The sequence below is a fragment of the Tachyglossus aculeatus genome, chromosome 16 (assembly GCF_015852505.1).
Source record: "Tachyglossus aculeatus isolate mTacAcu1 chromosome 16, mTacAcu1.pri, whole genome shotgun sequence".
Taxonomy (NCBI): domain Eukaryota; kingdom Metazoa; phylum Chordata; class Mammalia; order Monotremata; family Tachyglossidae; genus Tachyglossus; species Tachyglossus aculeatus.
In genome coordinates this window covers 2460478-2479514 of record NC_052081.1, presented here as the reverse complement: position 1 = coordinate 2479514, position 19037 = coordinate 2460478, and the positions used below count along the sequence as shown (strand labels likewise).

The window sequence follows — 19037 nt, the reverse complement described above, 5'->3', positions numbered from 1 at the left end:
CTTTGCACATAGTAAGTGCTTAATAAATGCCATTATTATTATTATTCTCTGGGCCTCAGTTCCCTCATCTGTCCAATGGGGATGAAGACTGGGAGCCCCCCGGGGGACAACCTGATTATGTTGTCTCTACCCCGGCGCTTAGAACAGTGCTTTGCACATAGTAAGCGCTTAATAAATGCCATTATTATTATTATTCTCTGGGCCTCAGTTCCCTCATCTGTCCAATGGGGATGAAGACTGTGAGCCCCCCGTGGGACAACCTGATTATGTTGTCTTTACCCCGGCGCTTAGAACGGTGCTTTGCACATAGTAAGCGCTTAATAAATGCCATTATTATTATTATTCTCTGGGCCTCAGTTCCCTCATCTGTCCAACGGGGATGAAGACCGGGAGCCCCCCGTGGGACAACCCGATTATCTTGTCTCTACCCCGGAGCTTAGAACAGTGCTTTGCACATAGTAAGCGCTTAATAAATGCCATTATTATTATTATTATTCTCTGGGCCTCAGTTCCCTCATCTGTCAAATGGGGATGAAGACTGGGAGCCCCCCGTGGGACAACCTGATTATCTTGTCTCTACCCCGGCGCTTAGAACGGTGCTTTGCACATAGTAAGCGCTTAATAAATGCCATCATTATTATTATTCTCTGGGCCTCAGTTCCCTCATCTGTCCAATGGGGATGAAGACCGTGAGCCCCCCGTGGGACAACCCGATTATCTTGTCTCTACCCCGGCGCTTAGAACGGTGCTTTGCACATAGTAAGCGCTTAACAAACACCCACATTATTATTATTATTATTAACAAATACCAGAATTATTATTACCTTTCCTTCATTCAATCGTATTTACTGAGCGCTCCCTGTGTGCGGAGCACTGGACTGAGCGCTTGGGAAGTACAAGTCGGCAACCTAGAGAGGCGGTCCCTACCCAACAACGGTACTCTATTTATTTATTTATTTGTACATATCTATTCTATTTATTTTATTTTGTTAGTATGCTTGGTTTTGTTCTCTGTCTCCCCCTTTGAGACTGTGAGCCCGCTGTTGGGTAGGGACCGTCTCTAGATGTTGCCAATTTGGACTTCCCAAGCGCTTAGTCCAGTGCTCTGCACATAGTAAGCGCTCAATAAATACGATTGATGATGATGATGATGATGAGGTGGAAGTGAACGCCCCCCGCCCCCCGTCCCTGGGTCCCTGGGGGTGTCCTCCCCATCCCCCCCGGGGCGGGCTCCTACCGTCCACACTGTAGACCTTGAGGCCGGCCATGTGTTTGGCTGCTCGCGACTTCGAGGCTGCCAGGAGGGAGGGATTGTAGACGGTGAAGTCTTTGTAGTAGTGTTCCAACACCACCAGAGCCGCTCGTTGGATGCTGCGGAGAAGGCCGGGGGTAGAGGGAGCGGAGATGGAAGGAACTGTGACATTTGCTAATAATAATAATAATAATAATAATAATAATAACAATAACAATAATAACAATGATGATGGCATTTGTTAAGCGCTTACTATGTGCAGAGCACTGTTCTAAGCTCTGGAGGGGATACGAGGTGATCAAGTTGCCCCCCGTGGGGCTCCCAGTCTTCATCCCCATTTTCCAGATGAGGGAACTGAGGCCCAGAGAATAATAATAATAATAACGATGGCATTTGTTAAGGTTGTCCCCGGGGGGGCTGCCAGTCTTCATCCCCATTTGACAGATGAGGGAACTGAGGCCCAGAGAATAATAATAATAATGATGGCATTTGTTCAGGTTGTCCTCCGGGCGGCTCCCAGTCTTCATCCCCATTTGACAGATGAGGGAACTGAGGCCCAGAGAATAATAATAATAATGACGGCATTTGTTAAGGTTGTCCCCCGGGGGGCTCCCAGTCTTCATCCCCATTTGACAGATGAGGGAACTGAGGCCCAGAGAATAATAATAATAATGATGGCATTTGTTTAGGTTGTCCCCCGGGGGGCTCCCAGTCTTCATCCCCATTTGACAGATGAGGGAACTGAGGCCCAGAGAATAATAATAATAACGATGGCATTTGTTAAGGTTGTCCCCCGGGGGGCTCCCAGTCTTCACCCCCATTTTCCAGATGAGGTCACTGAGGCCCAGAGAATAATAATAATGACGACGGCATTTGTTCAGGTTGTCCCCCGGGGGGCTCCCAGTCTTCATCCCCATTTGACAGATGAGGTCACTGAGGCCCAGAGAATAATAATAATAATGACGGCATTTGTTCAGGTTGTTCCCCGGGGGGCTCCCAGTCTTCATCCCCATTTGACAGATGAGGGAACTGAGGCCCAGAGAATAATAATAATAATGATGGCATTTGTTAAGGTTGTCCCTCGGGGGGCTCCCAGTCTTCATCCCCATTTTCCAGATGAGGTCACTGAGGCCCAGAGAATAATAATAATAATGATGGCATTTGTTCAGGTTGTCCCCCAGGGGGCTCCCAGTCTTCATCCCCATTTGACAGATGAGGGAACTGAGGCCCAGAGAATAATAATAATAATGATGGCATTTGTTAAGGTTGTCCCCCGGGGGGCTCCCAGTCTTCATCCCCATTTTCCAGATGAGGTCACTGAGGCCCAGAGAATAATAATAATAATGATGGCATTTGTTCAGGTTGTCCCCCAGGGGGCTCCCAGTCTTCATCCCCATTTGACAGATGAGGGAACTGAGGCCCGGAGAATAATAATAATGATGATGGCATTTGTTAAGGTTGTCCCCCGGGGGGCTCCCAGTCTTCATCCCCATTTGACAGATGAGGTCACTGAGGCCCAGAGAATAATAATAATAATGATGGCATTTGTTACGGTTGTCCCCCGGGGGGCTCCCAGTCTTCATCCCCATTTTCCAGATGAGGGAACTGAGGCCCAGAGAATAATAATAATAATAATGATGGCATTTGTTAAGGTTGTCTTCCGGGGGGCTCCCAGTCTTCATCCCCGTTTTCCAGATGAGGGAACTGAGGCCCAGAGAATAATAATAATAACGATGGCATTTGTTCAGGTTGTCCCCCGGGGGCCTCCCAGTCTTCATCCCCATTTGACAGATGAGGGAACTGAGGCCCAGAGAATAATAATAATGATGATGGCATTTGTTAAGGTTGTCCCCCGGGGGGCTCCCAGTCTTCATCCCCATTTTCCAGATGAGGGAACTGAGGCCCAGAGAATAATAATAATAATGATGGCATTTGTTACGGTTGTCCCCCGGGGGGCTCCCAGTCTTCATCCCCATTTGACAGATGAGGTCACTGAGGCCCAGAGAAGAAGAATAATAATGATGGCATTTGTTAAGTTTGTCCCCCGGGGGGCTCCCAGTCTTCATCCCCATTTCCCAGATGAGGTCACTGAGGCTCAGAGAAGTGAAGCGACTGGCCCAAGGTCACACAGCAGACACGTGGCGGAGCCGGGATTGGAACCCAGGACCTCGGACTCCAAAGCCCGGGCTCTCTCCACTGAGCCACGCTGCTTCTCGGTGCCAGGCAGTGAACTGAGCGCTGGGGTAGATGTGGGCAAATCGGGTTGGACGGAGTCCCCCCGCCATGGGGGCTCACAGTCTTAATCCCCATTTTACAGATCAATCAGTCAATCAATCAATCGTATTTATTGAGCGCTTCCTGTGTGCAGAGCACTGGACTAAGCGCTTGGGAAGTACAAGTTGGCAACATATGGAGACAGTCCCTACCCAACAGCGGGCTCACAGTCTAAAATGATGAGGTAACGGAAGGTCGGAAGTAGTAACAACAATAATAATTGTATTTGTTCAGCGCTTATTCTGCGCCAGGCACTGAACTAAGCGCCAGAGAAATAATAATAATAATGATGATGATGGCATTTATTAAGCGCTTACTATGTGCAAAGCACCGTTCAAAGCACTGGGGAGGTTACAAGGTGATCAGGTTGTCCCACGGGGGGCTCACAGTCTTAATCCCCATTTTACAGATGAGGGAGAAGTGAAGCGACTTGCTCAAAGTCACCCATCTGACAATTGGCGGAGCCGGGATTTGAACCCATGACCTCTGACTCCAAATAATAATAATAATAATAATAATAATGGTATTTGTTAAGCACTTACTATGTGCAGAGCACCGTTCTAAGCGCTGGGGAGGTTACAAGGTGATCAGGTTGTCCCACGGTGGGCTCACAGCTTTAATCCCCATTTTCCAGATGAGGTAACCGAGGCGCAGAGAAGTGAAGTGACTTGCCCAAAGTCACACAGCTGACAGTTGGTGGAGCTGGGATTTGAACCCATGACCTCTGACTCCAAATAATAATAATAATAATAATGGTATTTGTTAAGCGCTTACTATGTGCAGAGCACTGTTCTAAGCGCTGGGGAGGTTACAAGGTGATCAGGTTGTCCCACGTGGGGCTCACAGTCTTCATCCCCATTTTTGAGGGAACTGAGGCCCAGAGAAGTGAAGTGACTTGCCCAAAGTCACCCAGCTGACAATTGGCAGAGCGGGGATTTGAACCCATGACCTCTGACTCCAAATAATAATACTAATAATGATGACGGTATTTGTTAAGCGCTTACTATGTGCAGAGCACTGTTTTAAGCGCTGGGGAGGTTACAAGGTGATCAGGTTGTCCCACGTGGGGCTCACAGTCTTCATCCCCATTTTTGAGGGAACTGAGGCCCAGAGAAGTGAAGTGACTTGCCCAAAGTCACCCAGCTGACAATTGGCGGAGGCGGGATTTGAACCCATGACCTCTGACTCCAAAGCCCGGGCTCTTTCCACTGAGCCACGCTGCTTCTCTAGATACGAGCATAACGTTCCCGTCCCACAAGAGGCTCATAGTCTTAATCCCCGGTTAACAGATGAGGTAACTGAGGCACAGAGAAGTAATAATAATAATAATTGCAGCATTTGTTAGGTGCTTACTATGTGCCAGGCACTGTACTAAGCACTGGGGTTGATAGAAGCAAATCAGGCTGGACTGAGCGTCTATCTTAGAGTGTCTACCTTAGAGAAGCAGCGTGGCTCAGTGGAAAGAGCCCGGGCTTGGGAGTCAGAGGTCGTGGGTTCTAATCCCGACTCCATCGCTTATCAGCTGTGTGACTTTGGGCAAGTCACTTCGCTTCTCTGTGCCTCGGTTCCCTCATCTGGAAAATGGGGATGAAGACTGTGAGCCCCACGTGGGGCAACCTTGATGAACTTGTATCCCCCCAGTGCTTAGAACAGTGCTTGGCACATAGTAAGCGCTTAACAAATACCAACATTATTATTATTATCATCCCACATGGGGCTGACAGTCTTCAATCCATGTTGCCAACTTGTGCTTCCCAAGCGCTTAGTACAGTGCTCTGCACACAGTAAGCGCTCAATCAATCAATCAATCGTATTTATTGAGCGCTTACTGTGTGCAGAGCACTGTACTAAGCGCTTGGGAAGCACGACTGAATGAATGAATCCCCATTTCACAGATGAGGGAACTGAGGCCCAGGGAAGTGACTTGCCCACGGTCACAGAGCAGCCACGTGGCAGCGTCACGATTAGAACCCAGGTCCTTCTGCTTCCCAGGCCCGGAGTCCACGCAGTAGGCCACACTGCTTCCCCTGAGCCCACTGGTGGGTAGGGACCGTCTCTAGATGTTGCCAACTTGGACTTCCCAAGCGCTTAGTACAGTGCTCTGCACACAGTAAGCGCTCAATAAATACGATTGATTGATTGATTAGCTCGGGGGGGTCCCAGGGGGCTGGAGTGGCTGCTTTCCCAAAGTGGGGCGAGGCGGGGGGGGAGGAAGGGGCGTCTCCCCCACTGGCATTTTGTTTTCCAGAGAGCGGCTCGCCAGCTCCCAGACGTGACCGGGCACGCAGGCCGGGCGAGGTGGGGCTCGCGTCGGTGGCTCCGACGATCCGGCCGGCTTTTTCCTTTCAATCGTACTTACTGAGCGCCTACTGTGTGCAGAGCACTGTACTGAGCGCTTGGGAAGTCCAAGTCGGCAACACCCAGAGACGGTCCCTACCCAACCACGGGCTCACGGTCTAGAAGGGGGAGCCGGACAAACAAAGCAAAACATGTGGATGGGTGCGCTTACTATGTGCCAAGCACTGTACTAAGCGCTGGGGAGGCAACAAGGTGATCGGGTTGTCCCATGGGGGGCTCACAGTCTTAATTCCCAAAGCGGCGTGGCTCAGTGGAAAGAGCCCGGCCTTGGGAGTCAGAGGTCCTGGGTTCAAATCCCGGCTCCGCCGCCTGTCAGCTGCGTGACCTTGGGCAAGCCACTCAACTTCTCTGCGCCTCAGTGACCTCATCTGCAAAATGGGGATTAAGACTGCGAGCCCCACGTGGGACAGCCCGATCAACCTGTAACCTCTCGAGCGCTTAGAACAGTGCTTTGCACGTAGGAAGTGATCAATAAATGCTGTCATTATTATCGTTACCTCATCTGTAAAATGGGGATTTTTAAGACCGTGAGCCCCTCCTGTCTGGGAGCACGATGGCCCTCGGGGGCCACTGAGTCACGGAGAGGGCAAACGTAGCCCGAGCGCTGACCGCTTAGTACAGTGCTCTGCACACAGTAAGCGCTCAATAAATACGATTGATTGACCGCGGCCTCCCCTGGCGGGCCGGACCTGGGCCTGGGGGGCGTCCGAGTCATCATCAGTCGTATTTATTGAGCGCTTACTGTGTGCAGAGCACTGTACTGAGCGCTTGGGAAGTACAAGTTGGCAACATATAGAGACAGTCCCTACCCAACAGTGGGCTCACAGTGAGTCGATTCCCACTGGAACATTCCCGTTTTGGGACCGACTTCCCGATGGAAACTCTCGGGCTCCGTGTTTTCCATCCTATCCTGAAGGGCCGAACGAATCCAATCCCCAAAGAATCCTCAATCAGAACGCTGTACTGGCCGCCTGTAAGCAGGATGGCCTAGTGGATTAATCATCATGATGGCATTTATTAAGCGCTTACTACGTGCCAAGCACTGTTCTAAGCGCAGGGGAGGTGACAAGGTGATCAGGTGGGCCCTCGTGGGGCTCCCGGTCTTCATCCCCATTTTCCAGATGAGGTCACTGAGGCCCAGAGAAGTGAAGCGACTTGCCCCGGGTCACACAGCAGACAGGTGGCGGAGGCGGGATTTGAACCCGTGACCTCTGGCTCCAAAGCCCGGGCTCTTTCCACTGAGCCGCGCTGCTTCTCCACGGTGGATTGTCCCCGGCTGGGAGTCAGAAGGCCCTGGGTTCCAATCCCGCCCCCGCCACCTGTCTGCTGTGTGACCCGGGGCAAGTCGCTTCACTTCTCTGGGCCTCAGTTACTTCATCTCTAAAACGGGGACGAAGACTGTGAGCCCTTCGTGGGGCAGGGACTGTGTCCAACACAATTTGCCGCGTCCACCCCAGCGCTTACTACAGTGCCGGGCACAGGGTCAGCACTTAATAAATACCACAATTATTATCATTATCCTTTGTAAAATGGAGGATAAAGACTGTGAGCCCCACGTGGGACAAACTGACAACCTTGTATCTCCCCCAGCGCTTAGAACAGTATACGTTGCCAATTTGTACTTCCCAAGCGCTTAGTACAGTGCTCTGTACACAGTAAGCGCTCAATAAATACGATTGATGATGATGATGATGTTGGACACATTGTAAGGATTTAACAAATACCACCATTATCATTATTATTATCACCTGCTGAGGACAGGGCACTGTATTGGACCCCTACTATATACAGAGTCCTGTACTGGGTTCTAATCGTGGCTCCGCCACATATCTGCTGTGTGACCTTGGGCAAGTCACTTCACTTCTCGGCGCCTCAGTTCCCTCATCTGTAAAATGGGGATGAAGAGCGGGAGCCCCGCGTGGGACAACCCGATTACCTTGTATTTACCCCGGCGCTTAGAACAGTGCTTCGCACATAGTAAACGCTTAACAAATACCATTATTATTATTATTCATTCATTCATTCATTCATTCGATCGTATTTACTGAGCGCTTACTGTGTGCAGAGCACTGTACTAAGCGCTTGGAAAGTCCAAGTCGGCAACATCTAGAGACGGTCCCTACCCAACAGTGCTTCCTATTAAGCGCTTACTACATGCAAAGCACTGTTCTAAGCGCTGGGGAGGTTACAAGATGATCAGGTTGTCCCACGGTGGGGGGGGCACCCAGTCTTCATCCCCATTTTCCAGATGAGGTCACTGAGGCCCAGAGAAGTGAAGTGATCACCCAGCTGACAATTGGCTCAGCAGAGTGCCTCGGTGGAAAGAGCCCGGGCTTTGGAGTCAGAGGTCACGGGTTCGAATCCCGGCTCCGCCAGTTGTCTGACTCCGGGCAAGGCCACTCTGGAGACCAGCGATCTTCAAACCTTCCCGATTAATCGCTCATCTCCCTCCCCTTAATCAATCAATCGTATTTATTGAGCGCTTACTGTGTGCAGAGCACTGTACTAAGCGCTTGGGAAGTACGATCAGGTCGCCATTCCCATGCCACCAAAGCGCATAATCCCTCACATTTAGCTTATTCACTCGGTGACTTCTTCCTTCCCGAAATTTACTTTAGTGTCTTTCTCCCCGGCTATATGATAAACTCTAAACTGTTTAGACAGTGTACAGACGATAAACTGTACATATTTATTCTATTTATTTTATTTTGTTAGTACGTTCGGTTTTGTCCTCCGTCTCCCCCTTTTAGACTGTGAGCCCGCCGTTGGGTAGGGGCCGTCTCTAGATGTTGCCAACTTGTACTTCCCAAGCACTTAGTCCAGTGCTCTGCACACAGTAAGCGCTCAATAAATACGATTGATGATGATGATAAACTCCTTGAGGGCAGAGCGTCGATGTCTGCAAACTTGGCGCTCCGCAGACGGCAGGCGTCCCATGCAGCGCTCCCTGCACGTGGCAGGCGCCCAGGAAATCATCATCAATCGTATTTATTGAGCGCTTACTGTGTGCAGAGCACTGTACTAAGCGCTTGGGAAGTACAAATTGGCACCATATAGAGACAGTCCCTACCCAACAGTGGGCTCACAGGCTAAAAATGCCACTGAGAGATTACCATCGCTCCCGCTGGGCGGGGAGAAAAAAATCCCAGAAGTCGCTAGGGCTTGTCTTTTCTCTCCCGGTGGTAAAGAGCCCGGGCTTTGGAGTCAGAGGTCATGGGTTCGAATCCCGGCTCCGCCACATGTCTGCTGTGTGACCTCGGGCAAGTCACTTCACTTCTCTGAGCCTCATCTGTAAAAATGGGGATTAAGACTGTGAACCCCACGTGGGACAACCTGACCACTTTGTACCCCCACCCCCAGCGCTTAGAACAGTGCTTTGCACATAGTAAGCGCTTAACAAATGCCAACATTATTATTATTACCCAGAGGCCGCCGACCGGATTTGACCGCTCGACTTCCAGCCCGTCAGTCCTCTGCCCTGGGTGGGGATCTGGACCCCTGATGAGCGCCCGGGGCGGGGGTCCTACTACAGCCCCACTGACTGCCTGGAAAATCATCATCATCATCATCAATCGTATTTATTGAGCGCTTACTATGTGCAGAGCACTGTACTAAGCGCTTGGGAAGTCCAAATTGGCAACATATAGAGACAGTCCCTACCCAACAGTGGGCTCACAGTCTAAAAGCAGCGTGGCTCAGTGGAAAGAGCCCGGGCTTTGGAGTCAGAGGTCATGGGTTCAAACCCCGGCTCTGCCAATTGTCAGCTGTGTGACTTTGGGCAAGTCACTTCACTTCTCCGTGCCTCAGTTACCCTATCTGTAAAATGGGGATTAAGACTGCGAGCCTCACGTGGGACAACCTGGTCAACTTGTATCTACCCCAGCGCTTAGAACAGTGCTTTGCACATGGTAAGCACTTAACAAATACCAACATTATTATTATTATTATTATTATTATTAAGAGGAGCTCACAGTCTAAAAGGAGGTGGTGGAGCGTCAGCGCAGCGGGTGGAGGGGCCTGGGGGAGCCCGGATCCTGGCACAGAGCCCGGATGGGGAGGGTGATGGCCTGGCATGTTCCTGGGCCCACACGGAGCTCCGTGGATGATGACGATGATGGTATTTGTTAAGCGCTTACTATGTGCCGAACACTGTTCTAAGCGCTGGGGGAGATACGAGGTTAACAGGTTGTCCCCCGTGGGGTTCACAGTCTTCATCCGCAATTTCCAGATGAGGAAACTGAGGCCCAGAGAAGTGACTTGGCCAAAGCTACCCAGCTGACAAGTGGTGGAGCCGGGATTCGAACCCATGACCTCTGACTCCCAAGCCAGGCTCTTTCCACCGAGCCACGCTGCTTCCCTCCGTTGGCAGGAAAGTAAGCCTGACTGCTCCACCTTGGTGCCCGACCCCCCCCAAACACACAGACACCCACACTCCCTGGACTCCCCGCATCCCAGGGCAGCGCCCAACCACCGCGGATCCAACTGCCTCGATGCCCGGGACGCTCACCGTCAATCGTATTTATTGAGCGCTTACTGTGTGCAGAGCACTGTACTAAGCGCTTGGGAAGTACAAGTTGGCAACATATAGAGACGGTCCCTACCCAACAGTGGGCTCCCAGTCTCACGCCTGAGCTCCCGGCGTCCTTTAGGGTAGTGCCCAACCGCCGTGATGCCAGGGACATTCGCGTCCAAGTTCCCAGCACCCGACTACCGGAGATCCGGCCGCCTTGATCATCATCATCATCAATCGTATTTATTGAGCGCTTACTATGTGCAGAGCACTGTACTAAGCGCTTGGGAAGTACAGATTGGCAACATATAGAGACAGTCCCTACCCAACAGTGGGCTCACAGTCTAAAAGCCTTGATGCCCGGGATGCTCAAAACTGAGCTCCCAGCATCCACTTGGATGCCTAGAAACCGACAACTGAGCTCCCAGCATCCTCTAGGGCAACGCCCGACCACCAAGGGTCCAGCCACTTGGATGCCTAGAAACCGACACACGAGCTCCCAGCATCCTCTAGGGCAGCGCCCGACCACCAGGAGTCCAATCAATCAATCAATCGTATTTATTGAGCGCTTACTGTGTGCAGAGCACTGTACTAAGCGCTTGGGAAGTCCAAGTTGGCAACACATAGGGACAGTCCCTACCCAACAGTGGGCTCACAGTCTAAAAGAAATAAATGAAGAGAGTAATAAATATGTACAAACATATGTACAGGCCAATACCCATTTTACAGATGAGGGAACTGAGGCCCAAAGAAGTTAAGTGCTTGCCCAAAGTTACACAACTAACAAGTGGCAGAGCCGGGATTAGAACCCATGACCTCTGACTCCCAAGCCTGCCCTCTTTCCATTGGGCCACGCTGCTCTTATCCAGGTATCCAGGTATCCGAGTCCGGGTATCTCGGTGCCCAGGACCCTCACACCTGAACTGCCAGCATCCTCCAGGGCAGCGCCCGACCACTCAGAGCCACCTTGATGCCAAGGATGCTCACGCCCCAGTTCCCAGCATCCTCCAGGGCAGGGCCCAACCGCTAAGAGCCGCCTTGATGCCAAGGATGCTCACCCCTGAGCTCCCGGCATCCTCCAGGGCAGAGCCCAACCGCTAAGAGCCGCCTTGATGCCAAGGATGCTCACGCCTGAGCTCCCGGCATCTTCCAGGGCAGGACCCAACCACCAAAAGTCCAGCCACTTGGATGCCTGGAAACTAACACCTGAGCTCCCGGCATCCTCCAGGGCAGAGCCCAACCACTATGAGCCGCCTTGATGCCAAGGATGCTCACCCCTGAGCTCCCAGCATCCTCCAGGGCAGCGCCCGACCACCAAAGATCCATCCATCTTGGTGCCCACGATGCTCACACCTGAGCTCCCAGCATCCTCCAGGGCAGCGCCCAACCACTAAGAGCCGCCTTGATGCCAAGGATGCTCACGCCTGAGCTCCCAGCATCCTCCAGGGCAGTGCCCGACCACCAAAGATCCATCCATCTTGCTGCCCAGGATGCTCACACGTGAGCTCCCGGTATCCTCCAGGGCAGAGCCCAACCACTAAGAGCCGCCTTGATGCCAAGGATGCCCACACCTGAGCTCCCAGCATCCTCCAGGGCAGCGCCCAACCACTAAGAGCCGCCTTGATGCCAAGGATGCCCACACCTGAGCTCACAGCATCCTCCAGGGCAGCGCCCAACCACTAAGAGCCGCCTTGATGCCAAGGATGCCCACACCTGAGCTCCCAGCATCCTCCAGGGCAGCACCCAACCACTAAGAGCCGCCTTGATGCCAAGGATGCCCACACCTGAGCTCACAGCATCCTCCAGGGCAGCGCCCAACCACTAAGAGCCGCCTTGATGCCAAGGATGCCCAAACCTGAGCTCACAGCATCCTCCAAGGCAGAGCCCAACCACTAAGAGCCGCCTTGATGCCAAGGATGCCCACACCTGAGCTCCCAGCATCCTCCAGGGCAGAGCCCAACCACTAAGAGCCGCCTTGATGCCAAGGATGCCCACACCTGAGCTCCCAGCATCCTCCAGGGCAGCGCCCAACCACTAAGAGCCGCCTTGATGCCAAGGATGCTCATATCCGAGCTCCCGGCATCCTCCAGGGCAGCGCCCAACCACTAAGAGCCGCCTCGATGCCAAGGATGCCCACACCTGAGCTCCCAGCATCCTCCAGGGCAGAGCCCAACCACTAAGAGCCGCCTTGATGCCAAGGATGCCCACACCTCAGCTCCCAGCATCCTCCAGGGCAGCACCCAACCACTAAGAGCCGCCTTGATGCCAAGGATGCCCACACCTGAGCTCCCAGCATCCTCCAGGGCAGCGCCCAACCACTAAGAGCCGCCTTGATGCCAAGGATGCTCATATCCGAGCTCCCGGCATCCTCCAGGGCAGCGCCCAACCACTAAGAGCCGCCTCGATGCCAAGGACGCTCACACCTGAGCTCCCAGCATCCTCCAGGGCAGAGCCCAACCACTAAGAGCCTCCTTGATGCCAAGGATGCCCACACCTCAGCTCCCAGCATCCTCCAGGGCAGCACCCAACCACTAAGAGCCGCCTTGATGCCAAGGATGCCCACACCTGAGCTCCCAGCATCCTCCAGGGCAGCGCCCAACCACTAAGAGCCGCCTTGATGCCAAGGATGCTCATATCCGAGCTCCCGGCATCCTCCAGGGCAGCGCCCAACCACTAAGAGCCGCCTCGATGCCAAGGACGCTCACACCTGAGCTCCCAGCATCCTCCAGGGCAGAGCCCAACCACTAAGAGCCTCCTTGATGCCAAGGATGCCCACACCTCAGCTCCCAGCATCCTCCAGGGCAGCACCCAACCACTAAGAGCCGCCTTGATGCCAAGGATGCCCACACCTGAGCTCCCAGCATCCTCCAGGGCAGCGCCCAACCACTAAGAGCCGCCTTGATGCCAAGGATGCTCATATCCGAGCTCCCGGCATCCTCCAGGGCAGCGCCCAACCACTAAGAGCCGCCTCGATGCCAAGGACGCTCACGCCCGAGCTCCCGGCATCCTCCCCACCGCCCGAACCCGGCCCCCTCACCTCAAGGGCCCGAGGCTGTAGAAGCGCGACTCGCCGTCGGAGGAGCGGACCACCTTGAGGGCGAAGCAGGGCTGCAGCTGGCGCAGCTCCAGCAGCACGATGGCCAGGTAGTGGATGAAGAGGAGGGCGTCCACCAGGGAGACCGCGTACTGCACGATGCCCTGGAAGTTCCGGTCCCGGGAGTCCAGGATGCGGACCCCGTAGAACAGCCAGTAGGACACGACGAACAGGAAGATGAGGACCAAAAGGAGGGCCCGGAAGACGAACACCCGGGGCAGGTCCGCCCGGGGCGGGCGCAGGAACAGGGCCCAGGTCCCAATCAGGAGGATGAGCAGCTTGAAGGCCACCGAGATGAACAGCCCCTCGCACACGGCGCCGCACGGCTCCAGCTCTTCCCGCCACAGGATCTGGGGCAGGAGGATGAAGGCGATGGGCGTCAGGAAGACCAGGAGGCCCAGGGCGGCGGCCACGGTGAGGCCGAGGTAGCGGCCGCAGTCCAGCCCGACGCTGTCCTCCAGGTCCTTGCTGAGCCGGGCGATGTCCTCTTGCGAGATGCTGTGCTCCGAGGTCCCCGTGATGGCCGTGGTGGTCTCGCCCCAGTTGTCGTCCTGCCGGGGGGGGGGAGAGCGGGGTCAGTCGCTCGTGTTGGCGAGGAGAGGGCTGTGAGCCCACTGTTGGGTAGGGACCGTCTCTATATATTGCCAACTTGGACTTCCCAAGCGCTTAGTACAGTGCTCTGCGCACAGTAAGCGCTCAATAAATACGATTGATTGATTGATTGATTGACACCAACGGACACGCTCCCTACCCACCGCAGCGAGCCGACGGTCTGGAGGCCGGGAGCGCTCGCCACGTGCGGAGCGCTGGACTGAGCGCTCGGGAGAGGACTGTGAGCCCACTGTTGGGTAGGGACTGTCTCTAGATGTTGCCAACTTGGGCTTCCCAAGTGCTTAGTACAGTGCTCTGCGCACAGTAAGCGCTCAATAAATACGATTGATTGATTGATACCAACGGACACGCTCCCTACCCGCAGCGAGCCGACGGTCTGGAGGCGGGGAGCGCTCGCCGCGTGCGGACCGCTGGACTGAGTGCTCGGGAGAGGACTGTGAGCCCACTGTTGGGTAGGGACCGTCTCTAGATGTTGCCAACTTGGACTTCCCAAGCGCTTAGTACAGTGCTCTGCGCACAGTAAGCGCTCAATAAATACGATTGATTGATTGACTGACACCAACGGACACACTCCCTACCCACCGCAGCGAGCCGACGGTCTGGAGGCCGGGAGCGCTCGCCGCGTGCGGAGCGCTGGACTGAGCGCTCGGGAGAGGACTGTGAGCCCACTGTTGGGTAGGGACCGTCTCTAGATGTTGCCAACTTGGACTTCCCAAGCGCTTAGTACAGTGCTCTGCACACAGTGAGCGCTCAATAAATATGATTGATTGATTGATTGATTGACACCAACGGACATGCTCCCTACCCACAGCGAGCCGACGGTCTGGAGGCGGGGAGGCAGGCGTGAATGGAAATAAATAATAATAATAATAATGGCATTTATTAAGCGCTTACTATGTGCATCATCAATCATCAATCGTATTTACTGAGCGCTTACTATGTGCAGAGCACTATGTGCACTGTTCTAAGCTCTGGGGGAGATACAAGGCGATCAGGTTGTCCCACGGGGGGTTCACCGTCTTAATTCCCATTTTACAGACGAGGGGACTGAGGCCCAGAGAAGTGACTGGCCCAAAGTCACACAGCTGACAAGTGGCGGGGCCGGGATTTGAACCCGTGACCTCCGACTCCAAAAACGACAGAGGTGGACCTCAGCGGCGAGGGGCTGGGAGGGGGGGACGAAGAAAGGGAGCGATTCAGGATGACGCGGAATGGAAGAAGAGGGGAAACCGACGGTGAGGAGCTTCTCTTTGACGCGGAGACGGATGGGCAACCACCGGAGGTTCCTGAGGCGTGGGGAAACGCGGACTGAACGTTTTTTTGGAAAAACGATCCAGGCAAAAGAGTGAATTCGGGACTGTATATATGTTTGTACGGGACTGTATATGTTGTCTCCCCCTTCTAGCCTGTGAGCCCACTGTTGGGTAGGGACCGTCTCTATATGTCGCCAACTTGTCCTTCCCAAGCGCTTAGTCCAGTACTCTGCACTCAGTAAGCGCTCAATAAATACGATTGACTGATTGATTGGGATATATGTTTGTACGTATTTATTACTCTATTTTAGTTGTACATATCTATTCTATTTATTTTATTTCGTTAATATGTTTGGTTTTGTTCTCTGTCTCCCCCTTCTAGACTGCGAGCCCGCTGTTGGGTAGGGACCGTCTCTATATGTCGCCAACTTGGACTTCCCAAGCGCTTAGTCCAGTGCTCTGCACTCAGTAAGCGCTCAATAAATACGATTGATTGATTGATTGGGATATATGTTTGTACGTATTTATTACTCTATTTTAGTTGTACATATCTATTCTATTTATTTTATTTCGTTAATATGTTTGGTTTTGTTCTCTGTCTCCCCCTTCTAGACTGCGAGCCCGCTGTTGGGTAGGGACCGTCTCTATATGTGGCCAACTTGGACTTCCCAAGCGCTTAGTCCAGTGCTCTGCACACAGTAAGCGCTCAATAAATACGATTGATTGATTGATTGGGATATATGTTTGTACGTATTTATTACTCTATTTATTTTAGTTGTACATATCTATTCTATTTATTTTATTTCGTTAATATGTTTGGTTTTGTTCTCTGTCTTCCCCTTCTAGCCTGTGAGCCCGCTGTTGGGTAGGGACGGTCTCTAGATGTTGCCAACTTGGACTTCCCAAGCGCTAAGTACAGTGCTCTGCACACAGTAAGTGCTCAATAAATACGATTGATGATTGATTGATTGATTGGTTGACTAGAGTGGGGAGAGACGGGAGGCAGGGAGGTTAGTGAGGAGGTTAATATGTTTTGTTTTGTTGTCTGTCTCCCCCTTCTAGACTGTGAGCCCACTGTTGGGTAGGGACTGTCTCTAGATGTTGCCAACTTGGACTTCCCAACTGCTTAGTCCAGTGCTCTGCACACAGTAAGCGCTCAATAAATACGATTGATTGATTGATTGATTGATTGATTGATGTTGCTGTGTCTGCCCACCCTGTTGGAGTGGAGGCTGCTGAGGGGGGAGCAGGGAGCGTGTCCCGCCGTTGCGGGGTCTCTCCCGGTCCCCTTTGAGCGTTGTGGACGCAGGTCCCTCGTTAGTCGGATCCAGGGCCAAAGGGCGCTTAACCCAAGCCCGGTTTTCCACACGAAATTGGGGAAGGGAGGGAAGGGGAGGAGCGGTGCGGCCTAGTGGAAAGAGCCCGGGAATGGGAGTCAAGACACCCGGGTTCTCATCCCGGCTCCGTGTCGCTTGCCTGCTGGGCGACTCGGGCAAGCCACTCGGCGGCTCTGGGCCTCGGTCTCCTCATTTGTACGCTCTCTCATACGCTCATATGAGAAGCAGCGTGGCTCAGTGGAACGAGCCCGGGCTTGGGAGTCAGGGGTCACGGGTTCAAATCCTGCCCCCGCCACTTGTCAGCGGGGTGACTTTGGGCAAGTCACTTCACTTCTCTGGGCACATAGTAAGCGCTTAATAAATGCCATTATTATCATTATTATATAGAGACAGTCCCTACCCAACAGTGGGCTCAACCAAGAGGACCTGGGTTCTAATGATGATGATGATGGCATTTGTTAAGCGCTTACTATGTGCCAAGCACTGTTCTAAGCGCTGGGGGGGGATACAAGGTGAGCAGGTTGGCCCACGTGGGGCTCACAGTCTTCATCCCCATTTGACAGACGAGGGAACTGAGGCTCAGAGAAGTGAAGTGACTTGCCCAAGGTCACCCAGCTGACAGGTGGCGGAGCCGGGATTCGAACCCGTGACCTTTGACTCCAAAGCCCGGGCTCTTTCCACTGAGCCACGCTGCTTCTCTAATCCCGGCCCCCAGCAACTGGGGTCCAGAGAGGTCCAGCGACTTCCCTGAGGGCACCCAGCAGGCCGGCGATGGACCTTGTGGGAGCCCGTTGTTGGGTAGGGACCGTCTCTATATGTTGCCAACTTGGACTTCCCAAGCGCTTAGTACAGTGCTCTGCACACGGTAAGCGCTCAATAAATACGATTGAATGAATGAATGAAGGACTCTCTGGGCAGTTTGAACGGGTCAGAAGAGGCGCAAAGTAATTATCATCACGGCCATCATCATAATTGTGGTGTTTGTTACACGTTGACTCTGTGCTAAGCACTGTACTGAGCACCGGGACAGATACAAAGCTCGTTGTGGGCAGGGACAGTATCTGTTTATTGTTGCAATGTGCTCTCCCAAGCGCTTAGTACAGTGGTCTGAACATAGTAAGAGCTTAACGAACAGGAGTGAATGAGGGTGGGGCCGTCCTGTTTGACAGGCTATGCGCTTTTGAAGGGCTAGGATTCCCCGTAACGACGGCCTGGAAATCAGGACTTGGGTTCTAATCGCGGCTCCGCCACCTCTGCTGTGTGACCCTGGGCGAGTCACTTCACTTCTCTGGGCCTCCCCTCTATGCCTCAGTACCCTCATCTATAAAATGGGCACCCACGCGGGACAGGGACTCTGTCCAACCTGATGACTTGGTGTCTACCCTAGCGCTTAGAACAGTGCCTGGCACAGAGTACCCCAGTGCTTAGAACAGTGCTTTGCACATAGTAAGTGCTTAATAAATGCCATCATTATTATTATTATTATTAACAAGTACCGTAATTATTATTAATCGACGGGAGGGGAAACGGGGGTTTTTTTATCCCCATTTTCCAGACGAAGCAACTGAGGTCCAGAGAGGTTAAGCAACTCGTCCGAGATCACTCGGCAGGCGAAGCCTGGAGCAGGACGAGGTCTGTGCTCTTTTCCGTAATAATAATAATAATGGCATTTATTAAGCGCTTACTATGTGCAAAGCACTGTTCTAAGCGCTGGGGGGATACAAGGTGATGAGGTTGTCCCACGGGGGGGCTCACAGTCAATCCCCATTTTACAGATGAGGTAACTGAGGCCCAGAGAAGTGAAGTGACTTGCCCAAAGTCACACAGCTGGCAATTGGCGGAACACGGGATTTGAACCCATGACCACTGACTCCAAAGCCCGGGCTCTTTCCACTGAGCCACGCTGCTTCTCTAAAATAATGATGGTATTTGTTGAGCGCTTACTATGTGCCAAGCACTGTTCTAAGCGCTGGGGAGATCAGGTTGTCCCACGTGGGGCTCACAGTTTTCATCCCCATTTTCCAGATGAGGGAACTGAGGCCCAGAGAATAATAATAATAATAATAATAATAATGGCATTTATTAAGTGCTTACTATGTGCAAAGCACTGTTCTAAGTGCTGGGGGGATACAAGATGATCAGGTTGTCCCATGTGGGGCTCACAGTCTACATTCCCATTTTACAGATGAGGGAACTGAGGCCCAGAGAATAATAATAATAATGGCATTTATTAAGCGCTTACTATGTGCAAAGCACTGTTCTAAGCGCTGGGGATGTTACAAGGCGATCAGGTTGTCCCACGGGGGGCTCCCAGTCTTCATCCCCATTTTCCAGATGAGGGAACTGA

The 19037-nt window shown here is 52.9% G+C and overlaps 1 protein-coding gene across 1 annotated transcript in view; it reads right to left on the bottom strand.

The window, feature by feature from the left end:
* The window catches only part of VANGL1 (VANGL planar cell polarity protein 1), a 36768-nt gene that overhangs the window by 7643 nt on the left and 10088 nt on the right, over nt 1–19037 (bottom strand). The window contains exons 4-5 of the mRNA XM_038757808.1: nt 13432–14039; nt 1238–1371 (exon numbers count right to left, since the gene is read on the bottom strand). Coding sequence (XP_038613736.1) covers nt 1238–1371; nt 13432–14039 — 742 coding nt within the window. The remainder of the gene's footprint in view (nt 1–1237; nt 1372–13431; nt 14040–19037) is intronic.